Here is an 18,545-nt window from a genome sequence, read left to right as displayed (position 1 = left end):
ACTCAAGAAACTCATTCAAATTCATTTCAATAGCTCAACCTTCATTAATTATTGAATTAGAAAGTGTTCATATTTCAATGGACCAACCGGAAATACAATTCTTATTTAATTACAGAAAATGAGCATCCTTTTAAAGATCAAAATGAAATATAGAAGTCGCATAAATAATGAAACAATGATGCACTTTAGAGATATGAAATTTGTTTTTGTCAAAGTGGAAAAAAGTAATAAAAGTTATTTAGGAAAGCATGTTGTCAATCTTTGTGAGTTTTAATTTTCTATAAAGTATTTGAAAGTAAAGAAAAGGATATTTATGTAAATGTATCAATTATACTATTTTGCAATGTAAGATCAATTTTAGCCTAAATATATTTCATAAAATATGAATTAACTAATAACCTTACCTTAATTTATTTTTGTTCCACATGAAAATATTTTCTAACTAAATATTTATCAAAATTTAAAGATTAGATAATTTTAGCATAAATATTATGAAAATTATTATTAAAACCAAATTAGTTCCATTCTTCATTTCAAAAGTCTGAAAGTATATTCATACCATTTATCACATTCAATATTTAGGAATTATATTTAGGCTATCTTTACTGCTCAATTGATCAGATTTTCACAGTAACTTTTATCACAAAATTAAAAAAAACCTAAAATTTATCATAATGGATCTTTCATTATCTTTAACAAATTTTCTTTCCAATTGGTTTTCAATACTTTAAATAATGGAACTTCTCAAGCAATGAGCAATTATCTTTCAATCATTTGAAATAATCTTTTCATCCTTTACATCATAACTTGAGAATTTTGATTATTATTGAAATACTGAATCAAGTTGGAGAGAAAATTATTTAGAGTAATTTGTACGTCCAACATGTTTTTCCTGGTGGTTAAAAACAACAATAGCACAAATAAAACTGGTTCTAAAAAATTGAACTATGTAATTTTTTCCTAAAAAACAAATGTATGTATACATAAATATTGTATTTTAAATTTTTTGAGAATAATCATTTTTACAGTCAACCTAATTACATATTAAGAATGAGCTTTTAAAACTACCGGGTGGTACGATGAAATATGAAACCTTACTAATTCAATAATTAATGAAGTTTGAGTGATTAAAATGAATTCATGTTTCGATATATCAAAACATAAACAGGTAGTTACAAATCAAAACAAACTTGAGCTCTTTAGATAACATCCAGAAGATGAAACTCAAACTGGATCTACAAATTTCCATTCTCTTACTCCAAGCAGTAGGGTGTCTCCAGGACCACATTCTATGCCATCAGCTAGTATGAAGAAGAAGGACAATATAAAAAAAAAAAAACTGGACCAAGAGATGTTAAAGAATACAGACAAGGCCAGTCCCCTCAAGTACATGAGGGCCCATGCAGGAGAACTCGCCATATTGTCCAGAGAGATATAAAAAAAAGTGGGTGGAAATATCCTTATGAGGGTGGAGAGGCCATTTTTGAGACCAGTAATGAAAGAAATCAACTTCCTCCGTTGCAAGATTCTTTTGAGTTATTTTTAACTTTTTTTTGGCACTCTAGGACCCTCTAAAGCCCTTATGCCAACCCCTCTTAACTACACATTTTGATGCATATTGCATATTGAGGAAAAAACCTGGAGCCATCCAAACAACGAGTCACTCAAAAACATTGTCAGTCAGTTGTAAGACGCCATGACAGAGGACTAAATCTGCAATGGGTGCCAAGACTTCCACCGTCGCATGGAAGCCATCGTTACCGCTAATGAATAAGTGAGCTCAAACAAACATCTATTAATAGCGGTAATTTTCTTGAAATTTGAAGGTATAATTATTAAATAATATCTTCTTGAGTTGTAAAATTCAAAGTGTTTAGATTTTAATAGACTACTCATAATACATTAAAGTGGCCTCTAATTTTTGTCAGCATTAAGGTACTTTTTATTGTGTATTGATGAAAAAAATATATTGGAAAAGTTTTAACCTCATTTCACTATTTTGTGGAATGTCACACCCTTTACAATCTTAGATAATTATCTTTTTTGGGAGAAGATGACTATTCTCTAATAATTTAGAAAGTTTTAAATTTATAATTTCAAACTTTTTGATGTAAATTGATTGAGATCTCAACTTTTATAAGTACTTTTTTTTGTGAAATCTAGCCAGAAACAATATTTTTCGATTTTACACAAATACGTATACAGCTGATGGGCAAATTGTTAATATACTTACGTTGGTTGTCTGGAATGAAATGAAAATCTAGTCATAATTCTTTTATCTGTTCACTAATATTTTTTATTTCTAAATATTGTTTAAGCTTTTTTTAAATATTCGTGTAATTGTTCAGATGGAGTTGCACTAATTAATTATAAGTCAACATTATAGTATAACAATTACTCCATCTATTGTCTTGGAAGTCCATGTACACTAATTATATTTATTTCTCTAGGAATGGCCGGGTATCAAACCAACGCATATTGAGTTCAAGAGAAAAAATTCTCCCGAGCGTGTTGTATTTTTATCACTGTCTAAGATTTAGTTTAAGCTAATTAATTATTATTTAATAGAAAAAAAAACTTTTACAGCTGAAATGCACATAAAATTTAATGGATATACAAGGTCGAGAAATGAAAGACCGATTCTAGTAAAAACCCAGACTAAGCAGGTTAATGTTGTAATAATAATTTTGAATAAAAATATTTGGTACTTTTTGATGTAGAAATTACGGTGTCAAAAAGTACTGGACTCTAAAATGAAACATTTTACCCCTGTTTATATTTTTAAAGATACATATTTTAATTATCATGCTAAAGGAAGATAAAATTGACAAATTAAAATTTTATATAAATTTATAGATACATAATATATACATAAAAAAAAAAACTTGAAGTAGACTTAAAAATTCGTATGCTGTAATTAGATTCTTTGATCAAAGGTATGTACGTAAAATCTAAGACAAAATATACATGATGCATGGTTTTTATTAAATAGTATTGGGAAAACATGTATAACTTTGAAATGTAATTACCTTTGCAAAATACTTTTTAGATTTGTTACTTTAAAAACACAGTAAAAGAGGTGAGGTAAAACAAAGAAAAGTAATAATGGATTGCCATCATACTATACATAATAAACTACATAAAAAACACATTAATATGCGCCCGGATACCTTTGGTCTATTAACACGAAAGCAAGCTGTAATGATTCTTCTCAATATTTAGTTAGGACTGCATTAGTAGTCTTGGCTGAATTATGCTTAATTTCTATGCATAAAGTAGTCTTATGAATCCTGTGAATTCGCGTAAAACTGCACTTAAAGTAGACAAAATTGATCATTGCAATAAAGCAATATGAAATTGATAGATTTTGTTTGAAAGACCATATTGGGTCCAATATAAATATCCTTCATCCGATAAAGGTTTTAAACTATTGATATATTTCTTGGGTATTTTGACCCATCCTAAAAATTTATAAACAAAACCATTAATTTATTAAAAAATGTATATTAAATATTGACTTGTATGATCGTACCTATATATAATGTTCATTTGGAAATAGCAACATTTAAAATCCTGCATCATCTCTAACATCTCCATATATTTAATATTTATTAAACATAAAATTTGAATACTTAATTTGTAAATATTTTATGTACTTAAGTATTTTTTATATTTCATTCATGTCTTCATTCATAACTTACATCCAGTTTTGCTGACTTTCCTATTGATAAAATATTATACTTGTTTTATTTTCCGTAGGTATACAATTGTAGTTTCCAAAGCTGAGACAATGTACTAAAAACCACATCTATAGAACTAATTATCTGTTTTAATAAAACAATGATATAAACCAGGAAGGGAAACTTAATTTTCTCAAAGAAGTATAATTTTTTAAAAATCACATGTGTACATACATTAATTAAGGATAGGTGTACTATTTTATTCAATTACTTTCTAATTCAGTAGTGATAGAAATAAGGAGAGAAGAGAAACAATATGAAAGCTTATAAAATTACTAGAATTCAAATTACAAAATTATTTATGTATAATTTTATACAAATACCCTATCTTGTTTCCAAAAAAGACTACTCACAGTAAAAATCGTTAAAATAAAATGAAATCAATATTAATCAGTTTTCAAAATGTACATTGTTTTAAGTTTGATCTTTTGCAATGAAGTTTACTTTAATTTACACTTAGTTATATCCTCCATAATTTCAGTGTAATTTTTTTTTGTGGTTACTGCAACAGACTAGAGTAAAAATTACTTATACATACATGTACAATGAACATTCGTGATAATAAACTTTAAAGGAATGACCCGATAGTATAAAAACAATATGGAAGTCCAATAAAAAATAAAAAAATGGCAAATTAGAAAGTTAGACTGTTCACTTCATCAGTTTTTATAGATATTATAAGTTTATCAAGAGACACTCTTCAAGTAAAAAAATGAAATGGGATTTTTTCCTGTTCGGGATTTGGTATTTTTTTTCAAGATTGTTATGATGTTGACATATAAAATTTTTCAAAATATATCTGTCAAATATTTATTTTTATATATTAACTCATTTGAAGAGTCAATAACGCATGGGTTGAAAAGTCCCGGCTTAACAAAGAAAAAAAAGGTTTTTTTTGTTCAAAATTGGCTTTCTTTGTTCAATTTTTATTCGCTTTATGAAACATTGTCCCTATAATACTTTTCACGCCATTGTTTACCTTCCAAGAAGTGTGCAAAATTAAAACACGAAATTGTTATTTTATCTATTGTTTTGTAAATAACAAAAGTAGCGTCACACTTACCGGGTGTAGAATAGTTACTGAGATCTGCCTCTAAGTTGTTATTAAAATACTCATAGTTGATCAAGATAACGTTGTTAATAAAAAATTTTATTTTATAATATTTTTTACTATAACAATGCACATTAGTTATTAATCTGGCCACCATCAAACTCAATGACTGCCTGAAAACGCCTCCGGAACACCTTGCAACAGATTGGCAACAAAGTCCTTTCTCATGATCCTCCACTGCTGGTTAACAGAGGTCTTTGGGGCATCAATATTCGGGTGGCGGACAATGCAGACCTTCTTCTCAATTTTCCACCAAATGGAGTAATCCAATAGATTCAGATCTGGGCTCTGAGGGGCCAAATGTTCATGGACCAGAAGTTAATCTTACTACCCATCCACTCTTGTACAATATTAGAAGTATGGGCCGAAGCCCAGTCCTTCTGAAATAAATACATGGCCTTGTTAGGATTTTTAAGGGGCCACATTTTCCTCCAACACCATCAACAAGTCGGCCTTGGGTAACTGGTATCCAAAAGGAACCCAAATTGGAGGCATTGTTTCTCCAGTTGATGCAACAACCCCTAACATCCTGCAGGTTGTTCACTTTTTTGCATCTTTGATCATTAATTGATCCCTTGATTTAGAAAATATATTTAAGTAGTAATATCAGCTTAATTGCAATTTCATAGGCAAAAACATCACTTTAGTTGAATCTTTTTTAATACTTTTTAAACTCGTTCTTAATTATCCTCTCAGGATTATTTAAAAAAACATATAATTTAGTAGACACGAGTAATCTTTCAACGTTATATTTTTAAAAATAAACAAAAAACTAAATTTATTCAATGCAAATATATTTCGACTAATTATTAACTGAAGCAAATATTTAGAAAGCTTATGCAAATGGTTTTTTTATAAGTTTTTCAACTAAAAAAATATATATTTTTTATAGTGTAATTTCCAGAGTGGATGTGGCTTTATTCTTCGTGTTATTATTATGAAAAGTTTCTTAAAAATCTTTTATATATATATATATATACGAATATCAATATAAACCAAATTGAATTTTAAATTGGAATTTATTGATCAATTACGATATAAAAAATATATACAAAAATATTCAAATTTATATATTTTTTGGATATATACATATTCTGATGAAAGCAATATTTATTGATTGTTGAAAATTTATTACTTTATCTAGAGACAAATATTTTCCAAAAAATGTTTAAAAGTGTAAAATCAATAAAGATTTGTGGCAAATCCATTTAAAAGATGAAATTCTATTATATCAAGGATTTAAGTAGTTTTTTTATAAGTTGTTTATGCCTTACTCTGATAGGGTCGAGAATTTCAAAATCATAAACTTAAATGAAATCTGGCTTAGTTGTAAATATTCATATTATTATATAAGAATAAGCCAGGGAACTATAGATACTTGGTATAAAGACAGGATTTATCATTTTCCCAAATGAGGCAATTATTTGTTTTATTTAAAATAAGGTATCAGAGTGAAATAAGGATGAAATATATTGTCTTTTTTTATTTTTAAAATGCCAAAATACAAATAATTCATCAAAAATTGGTCTTTTTACATTTTTAATCACGAATTTTGTACAAAAAAATTAAATAACAACTAAATTACTTAACACGTTATTGTTAAATGTATTTTTTCTCAAACAAATTACCAATGAAAAATGTATTTTATTACAGATTATGCTCTAAGAATTGTAAATGTATAAAGTATATTTTATAAGAGAAGGATCTAAGCTAAAGTGGGGGGAAAAGGAAAACAAAATGACGTCCATAGACATTTAAGTACCTAGACTTCTATGAATAGACAAACAGTTCGAAATAAAGATGTCATTGACCCTCCACCAGAGTTTGAGATTTTTCTTACGTAAAAATAAAATTTTGTCCTTTGAATTGGATATATAATTTTGATATCCCAAATTTAGTTGTATTAAGGATCTTGTATAGTGTAAAAAATAAGCTCTGAGTTATTGCAGCTTTTAAAGTTTGACACCTTATTTAACCCTTACATATACGTAATATGCGTAGAATATGAACAAGTGACTTTTCGTGTATGATATCCATGATGGTTCACAATTGGAAAACTAACATTTATAATAAGACAATTGAAAAAATTTACAATAAGACCTGGATTAAATGTGTATATTGGGCAAGAGGATATAAAGAAAGTATAGCGATATGGTGGATTTTATTAATGTTTTCTGTTATTACAACATCATTTGGACATCCATGTTTGAAGTCAGCAAGACAAAGTCTTATAAAAAAGAGTCCCCAGTACACTTTTCAAAATATTTCCTAGCTTATAATGTATTTTATCCCATCAAAAAGTATTTAAAATTACAATACAAACACAAATTTGTTTTTGATCCAGTATTTTGAATATAACAAAAGTAGTTTCACACTTAGCACAATAACTCAAAAACTTAAACAAAAGATTGTCATGAAATTTTGACAGTTGTCTTTTGAAGGTTGGTACTAATTGGATATAAGGTGAATCAAAAAAGAGCGGCATCTATGTGTGAAGCCAGGGACTTTCTAAAAACAGTTCCCTCTTTAAAACATGGATCAATTATTCATCAAAGATCCAAAAAAGTACTTTGATCGAATTTGTTCTAAATGATTGAGTAATATTTTTTGAAATATTTTAGATCGAATTTAAAATGAGAATATATTTTTTATTTATATTCAATTTATAGAGCCATAGAACCGGAGTTAAAAATTGAAGGGATGGAAAGTGTTATGGGGATTCTAATCCATAAAGAAAATAATAATGATATAAAAGCTAATTTTGAACGAAAAAAAACCCGTATTTTCTTTGATAAGCCCTGGACTTTTCAACGCATGAGTAAAATATTTCTTAGTTATTTTAAATTAGAATAAATGTTAAACATAAGGAAGGCCCTTAACAATCCATTTATTACTTTTATTTTCCATTATGTTCCCTTCATAATAAAACTTCTATATGCAACGTATTTTTAAACTTTACAAAAATATTTAATTCTGGTCTTATGCCTATATATTAAGGTAAAGGTTAGCAACATAATGCAAGCATTTAAAAAATAGTTGAAATATAGGGCAAAAATATATCTTTATCTTCAACGTCAAGATCTTAAAAGGTTTTTAACCGAAAAAATAACCAAGACTTTATTTCTTTCTTTCTGAAGGCCGAAAGGTCATGTTTGAAATCAGTAAATCAAATACTACTAAGCTAATAACATTTCCGTCTTATACTATCTTTGTTAAACAGCGTGATTAAACATATTAATAATTTTTATTTACCACTATTAACTATTAATTAGTGTTACCAAGATCTAATTATTCTATGTTATTATATTCTAAAGTTTATTGAATTTGTAGAATGCATCTGTTATTCAATTATAACTTTACCAGAAGGGATAAAAATATAATGTTACATTTGTACGTAATTCAATTATATGAAGTAATCTAATAATTTTTTGAAGTTTTATTTGTTGTGAGTATAAGATTTTTACAATTAAATTGTAAATAGGATTTTCACTTTGTAAATTTAAGAACAGAGAAAAAATATTTAAAAAATAATCATTTAGATTTTTTAACGAATTTATGTTCTCATTCTAAAAGAAAAATATAAGAAGTAATTCAATCCATTTTAATGTAATTATACTAAATAAATCTAAAAAAAATATCCTAGGAATGTATTGTTATACTAATTAAAACTTAAAGTTAAATAATAAAGAAATATGTTACATAAATCATTTAGAGTGAATTTATTTCTATATAATAAAGAAATAAATTCAATATAAATAATGATTATTTTATTACTCTAATAATTAATATAATTAAATAATTTTTGTCATTACTATATTTGATCTATTTATTTAATACTATATATAGCAATAATTAAAATGAAGAAGACATAAACAAATCTAATCCAGTTGTTCCTAATCTTTTTATTACTTCGGACTTCATTTTAAATAGGTTGTAGCTTACAAAATAAGATCAATCAAATGTTAATTTGATCATTTATGTAATCTCTCGTAGAGCTCATTATTATGCACCATAGAGCACAAGGGCCAATGAGCACAATTGAGAACACTACTCTAATCAAAACACATTTAACGGTGTTACAATTTGATACACATATTCTGCACAAGTCCAAGACTGTTGTATTTTTTAATCAAAAATTAATTGTGTATATGTTAAGCTAATTGATATAAGCTCATATTTTACATACTGGTGATAAAGTACACTTTTATTTCGAATGAGGAAACATAGTGCCATTCAAAGTGACTCAATATGACGTGAAACTGATAAAATTTTGTATCAACGATTTGTGAGCTGTTAAATTTTGATCCACGCTCAAAGACTGACTCTTCATCAAAATATCAGAATAAACAATCACTTAAGATTAGTGATTTGTTCGTCCTTATTTATCCAGTCCAGTTCATTTTAGTCTTAGAACTGGTTTTATCGGTCTTTTGGAGTGGTTATTAAAACTGTTAAAAAAAATAATAATAACGTTGAGTTACGTCATCAAAGAACGATTTTATTAATTTTTAGAGCTATTGAAATAAAGCGGACTGAGAGGGAACTGGAAGGAACTGCAGTCTTCAGTCGTTAATAAGGACAGACATAACACTACTTACGACTGAGTAAAATAAAAATCAATCTCCACCTGCGTTCAAACGCTGATTTTTACTTATTTTAATCAATTAAGACCAAAGTTTTAACATTTTTTCCCAATTTAAACAGCTCTTTCTATTGAAATTGTATTTTTTTTTTTTTTAAATAAATGAATCTATAAGTCCCGAAGTTTTCACTTATATTGTTTAACAATGATGTAACGATGAAGTTTTGATATAAAAAAAAGGTACGCCTGAAAAATACTTTTTTTCAGAAGAGACTATTTAATTTTTATTGTACAAAAAAGAAAAGAATTGACAGAGCCCCCCTCATATCGAAAGGATATTTTAAAATAAAAAATGTGTTTACAAGCTTCAAAATTTAAAGATATATAAATTATTTTGTTATTCTTCTAATATATCGCATAAAATAAAATAAAGTAAAAATGTGAGGCCTTCATTTTTGAACTTGTTTTTATTAATATAGCTTCAAATATTTACATTGAAAGTACTTCATATCTAAAAAGTATAAAAATTAGGTGTTATTCAAATCATCATGAACATTTTTTTCAATAATAAAAGATCAAAAAAATTAAATATTTATTGAGATATTTAAAATATAAACTGATTTAAATAGTAACAACGAAAAATTTACTCATCGTTCTTAATGAGTTAATTAACCTTTACATATAAATTAATTAATATTGTAATTTGTTTAAAAGAATTGAAGAGTACCATGAATATAATTTTGCATGTAAATATACAGTCAAATGATAAATATTGTATTTTAAAATAACAGAACCTTCACTTGTTTGTATCTAGTTCATATATATGTATATATATGCATAAGTCAAGTAATTTATTTGTTTTATTATGTTCGAGTACAATATATTTTGATGCAACCCTGTAAGCAAATTTATAAACTGCATATCACCTCAACGTTTCTTACCTTCTGACATGTAGTTAAACACGTGATAGTTTATAACAAATAAATGATTATAATTTTATTCTTTTGAAAACATATTTATTGATGGACGACTGAGTAGCCACTAAGGAACAGTATTAATATATTTGAGCAAGACCGTTATATTGAATGGTCTTGAGCAGTTTAAAAATAATTGTTCATCACTCAAAAATTCGATAATTACTGATATTCGTTGTCTTAAAAAAATTTAAACATTTATAAATTTTCCCTAATAAAGTATATCAAAAGATTTTTGTTTTGTTTTTTTAAATACAAAAATGACCGCTTTGGTCATTTTGAAAAGTTAAATTTTTTTCCCAAATCTCAATAAAAAAATTTGTGCATAAGTAATTTTCGATAATTTTTGATAATTGTTTTATCATTAATAACTTTAAAATACTCAATCGTGCTCCAAATATCTGACATGGCAACCAATAAAAGTAAAATGTGGTTGTTCTCTGTACAATGAATATACACCTCAAAAATTCTAGAATAAATTTTAATTTATTAAGTCCTAGGCAGAGTAGCTCTATCCAATGGTGATGATAAAAATTATGTTGTACACAGAGTGACCATTATGGGGATTTTTTTTTTTCTACAATACTTTTTTCTCGGCTTTTAAGGTCCATTACTTTTTTTCTAATATATTTGGTAGTGTTAACAAAAATTGTTTTTGATAAAGCCATTCTTTATAATAAACAAAAAAAAAATTGAAACGTTATTTCATATAGATTTGTTCCAATATAATTTCTTAAACTATTTTATTAAAATTCAACTCATAAAACCTTTAAAAACTCCTTTCTACTTCTTTTTTTCAATCATTATATATATATATATATATGCTCAAATCTGAATTATATATTTAAAAATATTTATTTTAAATAATTCAATGTTGAAAGCGTTAAATTATGCATATTCAGAAAATCGATCCATTACATGTTCAAACTTTAATATGGTAGATATATGGGTATATACTTATTCAAATTCCTGAATAAAAAATTATCTTCTAGATGTATTTTAGTTGTTAACACATAAGCTTGAAAGCACTTAATCAAACATAATTTTAATATTTACACTCAAAATATAAAAGTTATTTATATCGTTTTCGAATTATGTATATTTTTCAATAAACAAGGGCATAATTTTCAAAAAAATTAGAAAGGTAAATTGTATAGAAATTATTTACAAAAATTAAAATGTATAAACATTTCATTGGCACTGAATGTACACACATGTATTTGGAATTAACGATGCCTTGTGGAGTTGATTTTTTTATTTATTTCAATACATATTTATTTGTACTATGTATGTACAGACATATATATCTATAAGATCCAACAACGTAAAGTACTGCAGTATATTACTTTTTGAACATTTTTTTTTACGGGTTGACTTTTTTGTATAGTATAAAGTGTGTATATTATGGTAAACTTAAAATAAGAACATTCACTTAGAACTCATGACATAAAGTTTCTTAGAGTATGTACAAATTAGACAAACAAGTTTATGTATATTATATTGTCGAGTTACGACAAACATATATAAATGGTAAACTATGACAAATTGCAATTCTAAAAAAGCAAAAATGAATAAGGTATAAGTACAAAATCATATTTGTGATAGTCTACTGCAACAACATCAACATCCCAACAGTAGGAATAAGAAAATGTATACAATAGTTACATAAGTACACTCAAAAATATTTTTAACTCTCTATTATTTTATAGAAGACAAGTGTAAAAATGTGGTCGGAAAAATAACCCTCAATAACTGATTCATTTTTGCAAATATTGCAAAAAATATGTTATAAAATTGTCCGGAATCAATGTGATTTCCCCCCCCCCCTCCTTGGCCCGAGAAACGCAGGATTACCCATTCCAAGTATGTTTGTATATATACTATTATATATGCAATTCACATGAATTAAACGCTGTATTATTCAATAAATGCGTAAATGTTCTATAATAATGATATAAGCTATTGTAAATCATTATGAAAAACTGTGTTAATTTACTCATGAACCATTTTTATTATTTTCAGTGAAGAATTGGAAGAAATAGAACAAAAGTTTTACGGACTGCAAATCAAGATAAAGTCTGTAAAAAAATCAATCACAGTTTTTTCCTTCGAATAATAATAATACCATATACATATGTATATAATTATATATCCAAGAAGAAACATAATACAATCATAGACGTAAGAGGGGAGCCTATAGTATAAGAATAAGGCAAAAAAGAGGAAAAGATTCTTATCATTGATGATTTGAAGTGAAGAAATATCCTTCCTTTAGGAACTGATTCAATATATGTATATGCACATATAAATCTCGACACAAAATTTCGATTATTTCGTTAAAAAAAAGGAAACTAAAAAGAGATGTTTTGGATCGTAGCAACTGGGACCTTTCTTCTGGTTTGTACAATCGGAGCCTCAGGTAATGTTGTTTGGTTATACGAACATTTAATTGTAATTTATTGTATATAGATTTGCTAATTTTAGTTTTGTTGCAAATGTGTTTCAATATTTGAACATTCAATCATGTGTAAAAGCTCATTTTTACTTAGAGGTTCTTCAATATGTTTGAAAAAATAAATTAACTTGAAAAGTGAAATATATTTATGGCTTATGTATAATAAAAATGACTGAAAAAGACTTTGAGAATTCAAATTCTTGTGTAACAATATTTTATATGGATTATTTGGGTTTTTGAGAATTTCAACATATGTATTGATGTTTCTCCTTTTTAATACGTAAACTCTCTCATAGCGAATTATTTATGTTAATTAGGTTGTTACTTATTTTTCGTTTTGTTGAAATGTCCAAATTGCTGCTGGAAAATCTGTTCCTTTTAATCAAAAAAATACAAATAGCATAGTTTAATCAAAATAAAATCATATTTAGAGGTTGCTCAACAGCCTCAAAGTTTTGAAAATTATCACTTTTTTCCAAAAAAAAAATGACTTCTTACTCAATTATCATCAAAATGATTCAGCTTTTATGCTATTCAAATTTTAAAGATGACTTAATTTTCTCTAAGAAGTATTCATGTTGTTCTGAGAGGAAAATATTTATAACAGAAATTACAATATAAAATATTTGAATAGAAAACTATTACATCTAGAACGTGTTACGTGCTATGTTTTTACATTTTCCTCGTTCAAAACATGAGTCCTTGTTTTTGTTGTATTGGTCCTTAATTTAGGATATGAAATCATTCCTATTTATCCATCCTGCATAGGTGTCCCAAATTTCAAATTGCACTCTATGATACATCATTTCTGATAGGCAAATCAAAAGTGTTTTTATTTAAAATTTAAATTCATTCGTTATGGAGCGATCTTCGTATTATAATTATCAACGGTAATAGTTGATTAATATTTAGTAAGAAATTATACAACTCAGTACTCTGTAGTTTCCTTAAAAACTAAGTACCACAGTTGTTAATTTGAACAAAGATATAATGGATATCTCCTTTAATACTGAAGTTTTTTTATAAAAAAAAAGATAAGTAGGTTTTTCGTTTATTCAACAAAAGTAGTGTAAATATCAATATGGAGAAAACAATACGATTTCAACGTAACTATTGGCATATTTGCTACCAAACTAATTGGAAATAAATTGCCTTAATTACAACTGGTTTTAGGATTTTTCCTGTATTACCATCTTGAATTAAAGAAGAGTATGCGGGAACCATCAAATATTACAATTAAAGAAATATTATAATTTTTGTGGACAGGCATGCATGAGAGTTTCCTCTTCGACCGAGGTTATACTCTTATAAAGATTTTCAAAAAGATGACAAATGATAGACAAAACCAATCCTAGCCATCAATTGTCTATAGAGATAATAGTATATCAGACTGAAGATATATTTACGACAAAAATTTATCAATTTTTACCAACGAACATCTTCAACGGATTCTTCTGAAAAAATTATTATAAAGAATTTTTTATTTGTTATTTGAGTCAGTTTGGCCTTAAAAAAAAAAATTATTTGAGATAAAAAATACGGAAAAACAAAAACAAAAATTCAGATCAAAAATTTGCACATACAAAATTGGAAGACTTCACAACAAAAAAAAATATCATTTAGATGTCGAAACTCCGAGAAATGTATTTAAAAGTTGATCCAAAATTGTGACCAAGTAACGATGATTATAAGAACTCTTTTGAAAAATAGATGTTCTTAATGTTGTCAATGACCGAGCAGAATGATACAATGGCTTGTAAACAACTGACAAATTTGCCGTTTCAAAGCTTATTATAACTTGTTGAAGAGCATAGAAAGATGTACCCGAACTCAAAAAATAAGTATCTAGAATATCTAAGTATTTCGGATATACCACTCAGACAAAAAGGATAACCACTTATTGTTATCTATATTGTTTAATAACACTTCATAGAGTAGAAACTATTATTTTTATGAAATATTATGTTATATGATATGTTAATATGCTTAACATTCGATAAATGTTTTACATCAACGAAAGAAATAAGAAGGATTTTCGAGTGAAGCTAGTATTCCTTCACAATTTATTTAGCGTTTGAAATATTTGATTAAGCTGTATTCCAGTATATTTTTCTTTTTGAGCGGCGTATATAAAAGTCAAACATATGAAAAAAAATGAAAATATTTTATTTCAATAGTATGTACAATAAGAAGACAAAAGAGAGTCTTTCATTTTAAAGTAGCATCCATCATATGTTATGTAAAAGACATACATATCATGAAAAACTATACAGATTTAAAATATAAGAAATATGATAATGATGTAACACATACATTTATTCGTGTATAAGACGAATGTACATGTTGGGGCCGCAGCTAGATATGTTTATCCTCTATTAGAATATTGGATTAAGCAACTCTTTTTTTAAAAGCCGTTTCATCTCTTCAAACTCTTCTTTTTGTTTTAAACATTTTAGCAAGTGGTAAATAAATGTACAGGGGTGAGCAAAAGTATCTTGACATATCTATAAATGTATCTTTGTTTAAATTTTCTGCGCTTTTCTCATAATGCTCTAACTTCACCTAAAAGTAGTGTCATAAGAAAACAACTTTTTTTTCATGCTTATATAACAAAATATGGCTGGAGTCTATGACGTCTGCAAGCGACTGAAGGCGCGTACGGGCTTTCCCATTCCTCATGTGCTTCACACAAAGCCAAAAAGGGGATTGGTCACTTCCTGGGTAGGCACAAGAGGTCCATAAAAGAAAATCCTGGCATCTCAATGTATATTTATGCTTCTATCAGTAGAATGGCGGTAACCAGGGCCATGATGGGCGATTTTGGGTTAAAGTCCTACATTATGGAAAGGTGTCACCTTCTTACTACAAAGATGAAGGACATCAGGTCGCAAAGTGGCAAAAAACTGCGCCAAATTTAAAAATCAAATCCAGGCATCATAAAAATGTTTAGTGATGTGTAAATTTTCACCTTGACCGCTGATTAAAATCCGAACAATGACTGCAGGCTGGCAGAGTACATAGATAATATTCTTCTTGTGATGAAGACCAAGATTTGTTCCAAGATACTAATGTTTGCTCGATTACTAGTGACAAGAATGTCATACAGGTTGACATTTTTGACAACAATCTCATGTTGACCTTTTAAGTATACTTGACCTTCTTAAGAATGTTGTGACTGGAAGCCACATACCCTTCAGATACAAGGTTCATGTAGATTCAAGACTCAAAGCCTTGTCATGTTGCCAAAACTGGCATGCATTACCTCAACAGCCAATTCTACGTCGATATCAAAGCTTATTAGTGGCCTTCCAATAACCTTGACCTTGACCCCTGTGATTTCTAGTTGTGATCAGAGCTGAGAAGGTAGGTAAACAAACATCCCCATAAGTCTTTGAGATCCCTGAAGCTCTGTTTCAAGAGGAGTATATCCTGCTTCAACAAGAAAGATTTAATAAAGGCCGGTTCACCCTTTATTTTTCTTTTATGGTTTATGATCAAATCCCAAGAATGATCATATTGAATAAAACTATGGATGATTGTTTAATTTAAATTTCATATATTGAAAATGCCGTGTATTATTATTTATACTTGAAAATATTGTCTGGATACTTCTGCCCGCCCCTGTATCTTGAAGAAAACATATGAATAAGTATTTATCAACATATTATTAGTTACTATTTATATAAAGGAAATAATAAATTTACTTCTGACTGTTTATTACAACAGTAACAAAAAGACTAATCAATACAATCTGAAGAGTTAGAGTAATTAATTTGAGAAGAAGCACTTTATTAGTGTCAAGTATTATAAAATACAATGACATTATTTTCCTTTGATATTATAATCAGATAATAACCCATTTTCCTGCTTTTTGAGACGTATGTATCATTGCACAGTTATGGACAATATTCTTAAATTTAATTCTTTAAAATTTATTGAGTCAACAATGACATGTTTTTAGATAATACTAGATCATAGATGTTTGTTGACGCAAATAACGACACAAATTTGGTAGAATAACTTTTCAAAGTAGGTAAATTTGCATTTGGCAAAGACCTATTAAATTCCAAAAGAAATACTGATTTCAACAAATTGCTTTTATGTCAAAGAATTCAAAAAATCTAAATTATTCAAAACTGTATAAAAATTTAAAGTGCTCCATATTCTGGAATTCCTGAAACTGTCCTTTGAAATTCCTTAGCTGGGGCATCCAATTATGTTTTGAACTGCGTTTGTTAATTCATCAAAAAAAAAAAAAATCGGTTATCTATTACCTTATCTTAATAGTTTTGTATTCTTATGTGAAAACATTGAACAATGCCCATTGAATATACATTAAAGGAATTAGATTCTCTCGATTTCTAACAATTCTTGCATTTATCAAAAAGATTGTAATATTTATCATGATTTAATAAATACCTATGAATAAACTAAAAATAAGAATATTATATTTCAAACAATACATATAAAAATTACATACATGACGTATTTTCAATCTAATTTGATATTACAAAATATATGACATTGTGTTTTTCTCGAATAAATTCAAATTGAAAAGAATTGATCAATCAGATTATTTTTTATCCATTTTTCTAGAGCTCTATGCATGATGAATTTTCACTTTATGAAAAACTATAAACATTTTGTTATTTGTTGATTTTGTAATAAATTTTATAAGACTGATGTTTTTATGCCAATTCAAGGTAAAATTGGACAACCAATTTTCACAGGCCTCTTTTGAGGCCAAATTGGTACCTTCAAATGTGTTGACCATAGACAAGGACGTGGTCCGGACTGTATTGTGTATGCATAAGAACTTTCCACCCGGACGTATATACGGCCTGGCATTGTCTTGATATGCCTTGTTGTCTCCTATTAAGCAAAACTAACCGCTTTTATACGATTTCCAGCTACAAACGGTTAAGTCGTTCACAGTAGAGGGCAGAATGGAGCGTAAAAAAATCGCTTCAACCACTTTTGTACAACACAAACCAAAAGAGATTCTACCTCGTATACATCACAAATTTTTGTGGAAAAGAGGATAAAAGGTTTAATTTCGTTAAAAAAAAAAGCCTTGTAATAACTTTAGAGGTCCAAAAAAATACCATAGCAAGATGCTTAGTTATTTTATATGTCTTCCTGCTAAATTTTAAGCTTATCTGATCTATATTTTGGATTCCATGTGTGATTACACCAAAAAAGATTTTTAATTAAACCTAAAAAAGGGCTAACGACACCACTGCTCACAGTTACATCGTTTTTTTTCTATTTTCATATATTTTATATAACTGTGATCTATACTATCATCTAAATGACATATAGCTTCTTCAACAAGCATAACAATAAAGGTCTGATTTGTTCTTTATTTAATAATCTGATGAAACAAATGTCTCAAACTGTCCTTTACTCACAATACAAATAACAATTTTTTATAGAACTTTTTCTTTCTTATTCTCCTTTCATGTCAAATATCATTTGACGATGTTATTCACACATTTCATGTGTAGTTATTTTTGGAATTTTTGTAAAGGGTTAATTTCGAATAATCCAACCAGATATTATTATTTTATTTCCGTTCAAACTATATTGTCTTTACCTGCAATTTCCCTTTTCCTATACTCTTAAAAAATGTAAAAACATACTTACATATACTATTTAAGTGTCTATCAAAATGATATAATGT

General features: G+C 27.4%; 1 protein-coding gene across 2 annotated transcripts in view; it reads left to right on the top strand.

Annotated features, from left to right (window-relative positions):
* The window catches only part of LOC121129279 (neurotrimin), a 242,623-nt gene that overhangs the window by 93,166 nt on the left and 130,912 nt on the right, over positions 1 to 18,545 (top strand). For both annotated transcript variants that reach the window (XM_040724984.2, XM_071893309.1), the window contains one exon: positions 12,430 to 12,826. In XM_040724984.2, coding sequence (XP_040580918.1) covers positions 12,769 to 12,826 — 58 coding nt within the window. In that variant the 5' untranslated portion in view covers positions 12,430 to 12,768. The remainder of the gene's footprint in view (positions 1 to 12,429; positions 12,827 to 18,545) is intronic.

The sequence above is a fragment of the Lepeophtheirus salmonis genome, chromosome 14 (assembly GCF_016086655.4).
Source record: "Lepeophtheirus salmonis chromosome 14, UVic_Lsal_1.4, whole genome shotgun sequence".
NCBI lineage: Eukaryota > Metazoa > Arthropoda > Copepoda > Siphonostomatoida > Caligidae > Lepeophtheirus > Lepeophtheirus salmonis.
This window is presented reverse-complemented; position numbering and strand designations above follow the sequence as displayed.